The sequence below is a fragment of the Vulpes vulpes genome, chromosome 5 (genome assembly GCF_048418805.1).
Source record: "Vulpes vulpes isolate BD-2025 chromosome 5, VulVul3, whole genome shotgun sequence".
Taxonomy (NCBI): Eukaryota; Metazoa; Chordata; class Mammalia; order Carnivora; family Canidae; genus Vulpes; species Vulpes vulpes.
In genome coordinates, this window is record NC_132784.1 from 79297331 (window position 1) to 79309414 (window position 12084).

Genomic DNA, 12084 nt, shown 5'->3' on the forward strand with positions numbered 1-12084 from the left:
AAGACTCCTAACTCTGGGAAACGAACTAGGGGTAGTGGAAGGGGAGGTGGGCGGGGGGTGGAGGTGACTGGGTGGCGGGCACTGAGGTGGGCACTTGATGGGATGAGCACTGGGTGTTATTCTGTATGTTGACAAATTGAACACCAATAAAAAATAAATTTATTCAAAAAATTGTAGACTATAAATCTACAATGGCTGGAAAACACATCTTACTTTTTATTCAGACAGTTCCTTATATTCAATCAATTTGTGCAGAATGAAAAAAAATAAAATTTAAAAGCCAAAATTTGTAAAATATGCTATATAGAGGTCACTACTTAACATACATGCTTATTCTTTCTGACATGAGTTTTATAGGAAAAGAATTATTGAATGACTTCACATGTGATGATTTCATTTGATCACCAAACTGACTACAATCTTAAAAAATTGGGCAGCTCAACAAATTGCAAACACTACAGCCACATGGGCAGGATTCTGAATTGCAGTCTCAGTGCTTAGGAGGAAAAACAAAATAAATTGCTGAGTACTTTCATGGGAAGTAGCTTGAAACAAAAGAGAAAAACAAAATGACTCAATGGAGCTGAAAAACTGCACCAGGGTGAAAGAATTTGCTTTTCTTGGCCTAACCCAGAATCAAGGACTGAGCTTGGTCTTATTTCTTTTCCTGCTTCTGGTATATGTGACAACTCTGCTGGGAAACCTCCTCATCATGGTCACTGTGACCTGTGAGTCCCGTCTTCACACCCCCATGTACTTCCTGCTCCGTAATTTATCTGTTGCCGACATCTGCTTTTCCTCCATCACAGCTCCCAAGGTTCTGATGGACCTTCTGTCACAAAGAAAGACAATCTCCTTTAATGGCTGCTTCACCCAGATGTTTTTTTTCCACCTTGTTGGAGGGGTGGATGTATTTTCTTTGTCAGTGATGGCACTGGATCGATATGTGGCCATCTCCAAGCCCCTGCACTATGTGACCATTATGAGTAGAGGCCGTTGCATTGGATTAATAGTGGCCTCCTGGGTGGGAGGCTTTACCCACTCCATTGTACAGATTTCCCTGTTGCTTCCGCTCCCCTTCTGTGGGCCCAATGTTCTTGACACTTTCTACTGCGACGTCCCGCAGGTCCTCAAGCTCGCCTGTACAGACATTTTTATGCTTGAGTTGCTGATGATTTCCAATAATGGGCTGCTCACCACACTGTGGTTTTTCTTCCTTCTGGTATCATATATGGTCATATTAGTAGTAGTAAAGTCTCAGGCGGGGGAGGGCAGGAGGAAAGCCATCTCCACCTGCACTTCCCACATCACTGTAGTGACCCTGCACTTTGTGCCCTGCATCTATGTCTATGCCCGACCCTTCACTGCTCTCCCCACAGATAAAGCCATCTCTGTCACCTTCACGGTCATCTCTCCTCTGCTGAACCCCTTGATCTATACTCTGAGGAACCAGGAGATGAAGTCAGCCATGAGGAGATTGAAGAGAAGACTCATGCCTTCTGACAGGGAATAGATGGGTAGTTCACTCCTTCTCATCACCCTTGGAAAATGTTTGTCCATGAAATAAACTGTATTTAGTCAAGGATTCCTAATTAATTTTTATATTTCTACTAAGATACAGAGGACCTTCAAAGATTCTGCTCAGCATGCAATAATAATGTCAAAATATGGGTTCCATGTTACAAAAGAAGTCAAATTGTTAGCCAGGGAGATGCATGTTGCTTTTGCAATACACCCTTGAAGAAATAAGGAAAACGGAATCAAGGTATACTCAAACAGTTTTATCAATTTAGAATTTTCAACTGTATTGAGGTGTAACTGTGTGAAAATAAATACAGGAAACCTCATTTAAAATGGAGTGGGGAAGCCCTGAAGGGAGAGCTTTCACACTACCACTGGCTGTAAGAGGTATACCTGGCATTCCCCCAGCAGGGAGAAGCCTATACTACCCCAGCAGGAGGAGGGAAGAATTTCTCCTTGCCCAGCAACAGGGCAGCTATTGAGAAATTAGCAAAAACAGCCTCTTCCAGCTTCCTCCTCTTATTCTCCTTGCCATCACCTGTTTTATATCTAATGCCTAGTTCCAGAATATTGTAAGGATTTACAGATTCCTATATTTATTTCTCAATCTTAAATCCTTATTATTGCTATTATTAAATTAATCTTCCAAACACCAAAAAAATAAAAAATAAATAAATAAATAAATAAAAGCAAGCCCCTTCTCCCCACTTGCCTATGGATGGCCATGGTTGGTTTATTCTAAATAGCAGTTCCTCAATCATTCCCAAATAAACTCATTTTGCTGGTAAAATAACTGGCTCTTGGTTTCTAAGGCCAGTATTGCATGGTGACCACAAAGGAACCTGAAAGAGATGAATCCCTAAGGAATTAATAGCCCCCAGAACCATGTGAGGTACGCAAATTGAGCCCCTGTGCTCTCTGTTTCCCTGAATTGTCTTTTCCCTTTTGGTTCCAAAAGTCTCCTCTTAGATCAGGGTTCCCTCCTTCTGGCTGAGCTCCACAACTCAGTCAGAAGGATATCTGGAATCTGGCTTTGTATATATATATATATATATATATATATATATATATATATATGCACACACACTTTTTTTTTTTTTAACGAAGGCACTGCCTCTTCTGGTGACTACTCTTCTGTTTACCAAATTTTTGGTTTTGAATAATGGCATGTGAATCCACTAAATTCTCTCAGGAAGGTCCCCCTTCTAGAGCCCAGTCTGGTTTTATGTTTAAAAACTATGGTCCCGGGGATCCCTGGGTGGCGCTGCGGTTTGGCACCTGCCTTTGGCCCAGGGTGCGATCCTGGAGACCCGGGATCGAATCCCACGTTGGGCTCCTGGTGCATGGAGTCTGCCTATGTCTCTGCCTCTCTCTCTCTCTCTCTCTCTCTCTCTCTCTCTCTCTCTCATGACTATCATAAATAAATTTAAAAAAAAAACAACACTATGGTCCCGGGCAGCCCGGGTGGCTCAGCGGTTTAGTGCTGCCTTCAGCCCAGGGCGTGATCCTGGAAACCCAGGATCGAATCCCACCTCGGGCTCCCTGCATGGGGCCTGTTTCTCCGTCTGTCTGTGTCTCTGCCTCTCTCTCTCTCTTTCTCTCCCTGTTTAATAAATTTAAAAAGTCTTTTAAAAAATAAAAACTATGGTCCCTCCTCAGGAGCATTTTAAACTAATTGGACCAACTTAACCAAAACTAATGTAGAACTCCAATGGCCAGTAGGGGAAACTTTTGATCTCCCCAAACTTGATTTTCTTAGAAGACCACAGCTTTTAAAAAAAAAAAAAAAAAACACACAAATGAAATGGGATGCCTATTTCGGCTGGTATCTTGAGGTTTCCAAGTGTGTTCAGGACTCTAAAATCTCTACAAAATGACATTTCTAAGGTAATGGAGGCAAACAAGCAATTGAAAAAAGACAAGCTTTTGAGGACTCATTCTCCCCTCCCCCATCTTCTTTATTTCCATCCCCACTTTCATCCCCTCCACGTCTCTAACTGAACTTCCCATTTTCTCCAAACCTCTCCCTGCTTCCTCCTCCTCTGAACCCATTAGAATCTGTCCCTTTAAGATTAGATCCCCTGGAGGCGCCTAGGTGGCCCAGTCAATTAAGCAACTCCATTTCAGCTTAAGTCATGATCTCAGGTGCGATTGAGCCCCATGGGTTAGGCTCCGCACAGAGTCTGCTTATCCTTCTCTCTCTCCTCCTGACCCCACTTGCGCTTGTGCTCGCTCGCTCTCTCTCTCTCTCTCTAAAATAAATAAAATCTTTTAAAAGAATAGAATATATTAAAATAAAATTAGACCCTCTGAGGATCCTAAACAGTAAGCCCATAATTTCCTGTGTTTCCTAGACTAAGGCTGAACTCTGAGCTGTAGTCAAGGATTTTCCTAGAGTTACTAAAGATCCTCATAGATCGGCCAAGGAGTTTAACAGTGGTTCAAACTTACCAACCAATACCAGCTAGTTCACATGCTCCCTGCCAAGCCCAACCCTGGATGAAAGCAACTAATTGGGATGATCCTGAAATCTCCAGAACTGCAAAGAGGCCAAGCCCCTGCCTTCTTAAGTGACCAAGCTCAACAATCACTAAATGACTTCAGCTGGTAATCCTTAGGCTTTCCCCAAACCTACTGACTTAAAATTCAGGCTTGGGCTCAGAAACCCAGGGAACCAGTGCGAGATTATTACTATCAACTACAAACTGGTCTTAAGGAAAATGTTGGCCTTCCTATGGATGTTGAATTCGTGCAGGTAGCCTTCAGCTCTGTGTTCATTGAAAGGCTGAACTCGGACCTTTCCCTTCCAGTTAAAAGGATGGGGCACCTGGATGGCTCAGTTGGTTAGGCATCTGCCTTTGGCTCAGGTCATGATTATAGGTCCTGGGATTGAGCCCCAAGTCAGGCTTTCCTGCTCAGTGGGGAGTCTGCTTCTTCCTCTCCCTCTACTCCTCCTTCATTCTCTCTCTCTCTCTCTCAAATAAATAAGTAAATAATTTTTTTAAAGGAGCAGGATGGAATGAGAAACTATATCCACTCTAGATTTAGTTAATTTAGCAAATCAGCTCACCTGTGTCATTGAGACCCCCAACTAAAAGGAAGACCACTGTAAGATCCTTAGTTTTCAGTTCCAACAAGTGAAGTCCTCTAAACAAAACCCCTTCCTGGCCTCTGCCATTATTGGGAAAAGCCAAGACATTGCAAGAAAGATTGCAGTAAACATGCTCCCCATGTTTTCAGCCCTCTGACCAGCTTTTCCAAAGGCCTCCCACAGGACTCTGAGGAACTACAAGGGCTTTCCCCAATCCTTCTTTTAACCAGCTTGGAGAAACAACTCTCAGAATGAAAAAAAAAAATCTCTAGGCAGCCCTGGTGGCCCAGTGGTTTAGCACTGCCTTCAGCCCAGGGTGTGATCCTGGAGACCCAGGATCAAGTCTCATGTCAGGCTCCCTGCATGAAGCCTGCTTCTCTCTCTCTGTCATGAATAAGTAAATAAAACCTTTTAGAAAGAAAGAAAACGAATCTCTCCCTGATCTTACTGACACTAGAGACACTCTTCCCCACTCCATTTTAAAGGAGGTTTCCTGTATTTATTTTCAACCCTGCTGCTGTTAAACTCCTGCCTTGGGTACTGAGATGGTTCAAATGAGGGGGTCTCAGACCTCAACAGGTTCCTATCTCTAAACCTATCTCCCTCGGGCTAAGCCTCCTAAGAGTTATTCACCCTTTTCTCCCTAGAAGTAATCAATACCCTATAAACAAAGAGGCTCTGGAAGGTATCAAGTCCATAATAAAAGATCATAAAGATCAGGACCTCCTCATCCCCTACTCTAGTCCCCGTGATATTTCTATGTTGCCTGCGAGGAAATCCAAAGCCTGCAGATAAAGATAAGTCTGGGGTCTCTGAGCCCTGAACAATATTGTTATCCCTCATCACCCTGTTGTTCTAGCCCCGATACATTATTAGCCTGAGTCCCCATTGAAAGCAAATTTTCATTGTGATTGATTTATATAGCACCTTCTTTAGTATCCCTATGGACGAGGCTAGTTAGTATCTCTGCATCCACTTGGGGAGGAAAGCTATATGCCTGGACAGAAATGCCTTGGGGTTTTGCCTAAAGTATTTCCTACTTCTCCCAAACCTTAAAAACAAATTTGGATGATATAAAGTTACCCAGAGGTTCTACTTTGTGATAACACATAGATGACTTGCTTCCCTGCTCCATTTCTGAGGCTTCTTCACTGCAAGACAGCAACCACTTGTTAAAACTTTGAGCCTTTGGACACCTGGGTGGCTCAGCAGTTGGTCACCTGCCTTCGGCTCAGGGCATGATCCCAGGATCTGGGATTGAGTCCTACATCAGGCTCCCTGTGGGGAGCCTGCTTCTACCTCTGCCTGTGTCTCTGCCTCTGTCTCTCATGAATAAATAAATAAATCTTTAAAATAAATAAGCAAAACTTTCAGCCTTAGTGGAACACAAAATCTCCAAGGAGAAACTTCAGTTTGCTTGAACTCAGGTTTGATACTTGGGGTACCTGATTTCATAACAAGGGTTACCCTTAGATCCAAATAAGCTCCATGGCATCTTGAACTTCCCAAACCCAAAACTAAATGCCAGTCACAAAGTTTTCTTGAGCTAGCTGGCTATTGACAAAATTAGTCTCCAAATTCTTTTATGGCCCAATCATATTTTATTTTATTCCCCCCTATATATTTTATTTAAAAACAACCACCCAACCCTATTATTTGGGAAGATCAGGATGACTTAGTCTTTAAAGCCCTAAAGGAAAGTTTGGTGAGTCCCCCTGTCCTTGGACATCCCAATTATCAATTTTTTTTTCATTTTTGTATTTGACGAGAAAGGGAACACCCTTACTGTACTTACCCAAAACATGGGCCCCACCATCGACCCATAGGTTATTATAGCCAACAGCTAGACCCTGTGGCACAAGGACATCCACCCTTGCCTCAGAGCCATTCCTGCCAACACCCTTTTAGCCAAGACCTCTGAAGATATAGCCATGGGATCCTCTCTAAAACTTTGTATCCCCAAGGAGTTGAAACCCTCCTGAATGCCTATTACACTCAACACTTTTAAGCCAACTGTCTCACCTATGAAATCTTCTTGCTAACTGTGCCGCATATAATTCTTGCTGTAATTATCTTAACCCTGCCACCCTTCTTCCCTTCCCTACAGATGATGCTCCTCATGACTAACTCTGACAAATCTCCTGATCCCCTGTGATGATACAGGAAACTCTTTTGTATAACACTGACTTTTCATGGTTTACCAATGGTTCTTATTTAAGAAATGAAAATAGTAAATATTATGCTGAGTATGCTCCTGTAACTCCTTTTGAGGTGGTACCTTTGCTCTTGGCTACCTTGACTGAATGGGCTGAATTGTACACTCTTGCTCAGGCCTGCATTTTTAGCCAAGGACAAAACTGCAAATATCTATACTAATAGTAGGTAAGCCTTTGGAGTAGCTCAGGACTTTGGGACGCTGTGGAGAGAGTGAGACCTCCTCACTCCCAACAGGGACAAAATTTTAAATGGTTTTTATGTCCAGGAATTATTAGATGCCATACTCTTACCAGTTACTTTAGCCATTATCAAGATCCCTGGGTATCCCAAAATTGATTCCCTGGAAGCTAAAGGAAACTATCTTGCTGTTATTTCCATGAAGAATGTGTATATACCCCAACAGGAGAAAGGAAGAATTTCTCCTTGCCCAGCAACAGCCCAGCCAATGAGAATTCAATGAAAACAGCCCCTCCCAGCTTTCTCTTCTTCCCTATAAAAGCAAGCCCCTCCCCTCTGTTCCCCAGACTTCCTTATTGTTCACCATAATTTGCTAGTCCCAAATTTTAATTCCTCTGCTATTCCCAAATAAACTCATTTTGCTCAGAAAAAAAAAATAGCTCCTTTGGTTTTTGAGATCAACAATTGACAAAAATGGCACATATAGGGCAGCCCGGGTGGCTCAGCCGTTTAGTGCCACCTTCAGCCCAGGGTGTGATCCTGGAGACCCAGAATGGAGTCCCACATCAGGCTCCCTGCATGGAGCCTGCTTCTCCCTCTGCCTGTGTCTCTGCCTCTCTCTCTCTCTCTCTCTCTCTCTCTCTCTCTCTCTCTGTGTGTGTCTCTCATGAATAAATAAATAAAATCTTTTAAAAAATCCCTGTAAAAAAATGGCACATACTAAAATGTGTACAACTCAATGTTTTGATATATGTAAATGGTCATAGGGGGAGACTGCATTAATGTAGGATCTGTTATTTCCTACAACTACATGTGAATGTACAATTGTCTAAAAAAATTTTTTCAATTAAATAAATAAAATCTTTTTTTAAAAAACGCCTGTCTACGTATGTACTCAGATTCCCACTATATTCCTGCCCTCTTACCAGGTAGGTTGCTGAGACACATACTAGAGACATAATGCATCTTGGCACTGGAGTTCTTTCTATAATATCTTTCATGAGGTAATCACATCTTTCTAAAGTAAACATGTCTGAATTAAGTTAATCCTTTGACTCTATAATGTTGATAAGTTAACTATTACCAGAAGGTCGTTCCACCTAAAGTTCACATTCCAGTGGTTGAGAGTTGGTGCCTTGAAATTAGTCCAGCTTGAATTAGACTATGAACCTCATCAATTATGAGTTCTGTGACCTGTGCAAGGTCCTTACCGTGACTTTCCTCTGAACCTCAGGCCTGTTGGGCACCTGGTGCTTAGCTCAAGCCAGAACTCAAGGTCCTGTGTCCTATCCCCTCTTCTCTTTCTTCCTATCTTCCCCACTAGGTTTACAGTTCACTTATTACCGTATCCTCGGCATCAGCATCAAGCAAAATATAGTAAATAGGCATTAAAAATTGTTGAATTAAAACAACTCAATGATTTCACATTGTTTCTCAATCATTTCTGCTCTTCAAATCATTGGAGGATATGGTTAAAAAACCACCAATTCATTTTTACTCTCAGATAACATGACTCCCTAAAATTGATAGAAACCTACAAAGCTGCTTCAGATCATGCATATATATCAAAAAGACTGGAATGAAGTAGAACACATTATTTAACATTAACTCAGTACGTATTGGTTTACTCATTATGCTATGTAGAGCTGCTGGAAGTTTTTTTTAGAGCTTAGATCTTAAATTTTTTGAGAAAATTTAGAAAAATGTTCATATCATAATATAAATCTCAGTCCACAAATCAGATGTTCAAAGACCCTGAGGCAGAGATTTTCCCAGACGCAGAGCATCTAAAAAACAGCCAAGAAGACTTTGTAACTAGATGAGAGGAAGCAAGAAGGAACAAGGTAACAATTGAGGTCAGAGGGATCATGAGGCCCCAAGACCCAGCATTAGGACCTTTTAGATCATTGTAAGGATTTTGACTTTCCCAGTAAGTAAGATAAAGGGTGTCAAAGAGCAGAATAATGATGTTTTTTTTTTTAATTTTTTTTTATTTATTTATGATAGTCACAGAGAGAGAGAGAGAGAGAGGCAGAGACACAGGCAGAGGGAGAAGCAGGCTCCATGCACCAGGAGCCCGATGTGGGATTCGATCCCGGGTCTCCAGGATCGCGCCCTGGGCCAAAGGCAGGCGCCAAACCGCTGTGCCACTCAGGGATCCCTGATGTTTTAACAGAATTACTGGGGCCACTCCGATGAATAGACTGAAAAGGAATAAGGACAAAAGCAAGGAGACCAATTAAGAGGTTGCTACATTAGAAATTATAAAGACATGACTTAAGGTAGTAAGGGTGGAGTTGGTGAGAAGTTGGAAAAACTCTGAAGGTTGAGAAAAGAGGATTTGCCAGTAGATCCAATGTGTACTCCCTGGCTACATGAGTATCCTATGAGAATTTGGTCATCCAGCTTGGTCATGAGCCCATCAGCTCCTTCACTCCCGCCTAATAACCCCATCAACTCCAATAATACTTGTATGTCTTATGTCAAGACTCCCCCTGCATGGGTGACACTGCCTGAGGAAGTTGTTCAGAATCCCTAAGAATAGATATTTATTTTCCAACAGGAAAGTTATTAAAGAAAACACTAGGGTTAAAGGGCAATTCTGGCTAAACCAACATAAGGGGATTCTTGCTGAGGTGATAAGACATGGAGGGTGGAGGATCCTGGCTAACCTGACTTTGCAGGATTGTTACTAAAATTGAACAATGCAGAGATAGACATGGAGGCCCAAAAGTCAAGTCCTGCTTTAAAAGTTCAGGGAAGGGCAGCCCATGTGGTTCAGCAGTTTAGTGCCACCTTCAGCCTAGGGCATGATCCTGGAGACCTGGGATCGAGTCCCATGTTGGACTCCTTGCATGGAGCCTGCTTATGTCTCTGCCTCTCTCTCTCTCTCTCTCTCTCTCTCTCTCTCTTATTAATAAATAAATAAAATCCTTTAAAAATAAATAAATCTTTAAAAAAAAAAAAAAGGTTCAGGGGAGCCTGAGTAGAGTTTGGCCAAGGACAGAATCTTTCTCACTGCTAGAAAATTTTAGGCCCTCACAAAAATGTGTGTTCCCAACTGTGTATATCTAATCATGTCCTAATTACTCCCACGGAAACAACCTTACCATCAGCAGACTTTTCCACAGCTACATCCAACTATAACCCCTCTGATAATTCCCACACCAGTTTTGGGATTAAGGAATTGGTAAATAGGTTAGGGCGCTGTGAATCAGCATGGAAGAGACAAGAAAATACTACTCCCTGAGTCTGCCCTTTTCCACATAAAGACAGAAGAGGAGCCATTGAAATCACTGGCCTTTAGAAGGGTATGTAACACAATTTCCTGAAGCTGAATAGTTCTCAAGGTTCATGTGAACACAATTTAAGATGGCATCCTTGAAAGAAGGTTGGAGATTTTAGGTAAGAAGTATAATTCTACATGAGTGTGCACCTGTAGTGTCTGAATGTCTACAGATAGGAGGGACAAGTGAGAGTGAGGAAAATATAAATCTATTTGTGAAATGTACTCACAAAAACATTTGACTGAAAGTAATATGATGGGTACAGAAGGTGCTGCATTTCAAGGTTAACCTTCAGTGACAGCACAGATAAGGAATGTCAACAACAAAAGGCACTGTGATATGAGACACAGAGAAATGAGTTCAGTTTAGAATCAGAGAAAAAGGCATTTTTGTTTTCTGGGACCCCTTGAATTGCAGAGAGATTTCTCACAGTCCCTATTTCCCCTACTTGGATCTCCTCAGCCTGAAATCTATAGAGGTATTTCTTATATTAAATTTAAAACTAGAGGGAAAAATAAAATATTTCAGACCTTCAGAATAGTTGAGAGTTGTACAATAAACACCTACATTCCCTTCCTCAGGCTTACTAAAATATAAAAATTTTCTAGCACTGATTTTCTTTCCATGCCTTCATGCTTGCATCCATTTTTTCCAGCCAATCTTCCCAGCTATAAGCAACTTTTTTTTAAAAAATTTATTTATTTGAGAGACAGAGAGAGAGTATGCACACAGGCGGCAGGAACAGCAGAGGGAGAGGGAGAAGCAGATTACTCACTAAGCAGGGAGCCCAATATGGGCTCCCAGAACCCCAAAATCATGGCCTCAGATGAAGGCAGATACTTAACTGACTGAGCCACCCAGGGGCCCTTACAAGCAACTTTTATATAGTCCAGTGATCCCCTAAAGCTAGAGCTCTCTGGTTCTCCATTCCTATGTGCCACAAACATAAATGTCACTTTCTCCATGCAGATTTCTTGTAGCTTCTGGTGAGAAATCATCCTTTTCTTTCATGCAGCTTATCTGTCATTATCACTCCCATATTACTATCAGACTTCTTTTCCCACTGGTTGTATTTTCTTTCTCTCAGATAACCTAGAAGTCTGCCAATTTCCCATCAATATTTGCTAAACAACTGAATGGATTAAAAATAGGAAAATGATGGGGGCACCTGGGTGGCTCAGTCGGTTGAGCCTCTGACTCTTGATTTCAGCTCAGGTCATGATCTTAGGGTCATAGGATTGAGCCCCGCCTCAGGCTCTGAGCTCAGTGGAGAGTCTTCTTGAGATCCTCTCACCGCCCCTCCCACTACTCCTCCCCCCACACACACACACTCAGGCATGTGCACTCTTGTACATGCGCTTTTTCTCTCTGAAATAAATATGTAAATCTTTAAAAATAAAAATAGGAGAAAGAAGGAGAAGCTGGTGGACATTATCCAAATCACCAAAAGTAGTTTGTGAATGAATATAAGACATATTCCTTTCTAACAGGCCTTCTTGGGGTTTGAGGTACCTTCTCCCCTTTTGTGTAGATGGTCTATTATTGACACAGGAGTCCCTGTGGAAGACATTCACAACTAGGATGGATCTCCTCAACAACGACTGGGTTGGGATATTCTGATGATCATTTTTTCTCTCTCTTTAAACTAGTCAGGATTGATAGCTTAGCTATCAGTTAGCTCAACATACCCCATTTGCCGATGATCTTCCAGTATTAAGGTTACCCAACATAGTAAAAATTGTAACAGATAACCAACCTGTATGCTGATACCTCTGAATGTGTTAGTTCACC

The 12084-nt window shown here is 41.9% G+C and overlaps 1 protein-coding gene across 1 annotated transcript; it reads left to right on the plus strand.

Moving 5' to 3' along the window:
* The first annotated feature begins 577 nt into the window (after positions 1–577).
* Positions 578–1513, plus strand: OR4D10 (olfactory receptor family 4 subfamily D member 10). The gene has a single exon (XM_026012967.1). The coding sequence runs from the start codon at positions 578–580 to the stop codon at positions 1511–1513; it is 936 nt and encodes a 311-aa protein (XP_025868752.1).
* Positions 1514–12084: the final 10571 nt, after the last annotated feature.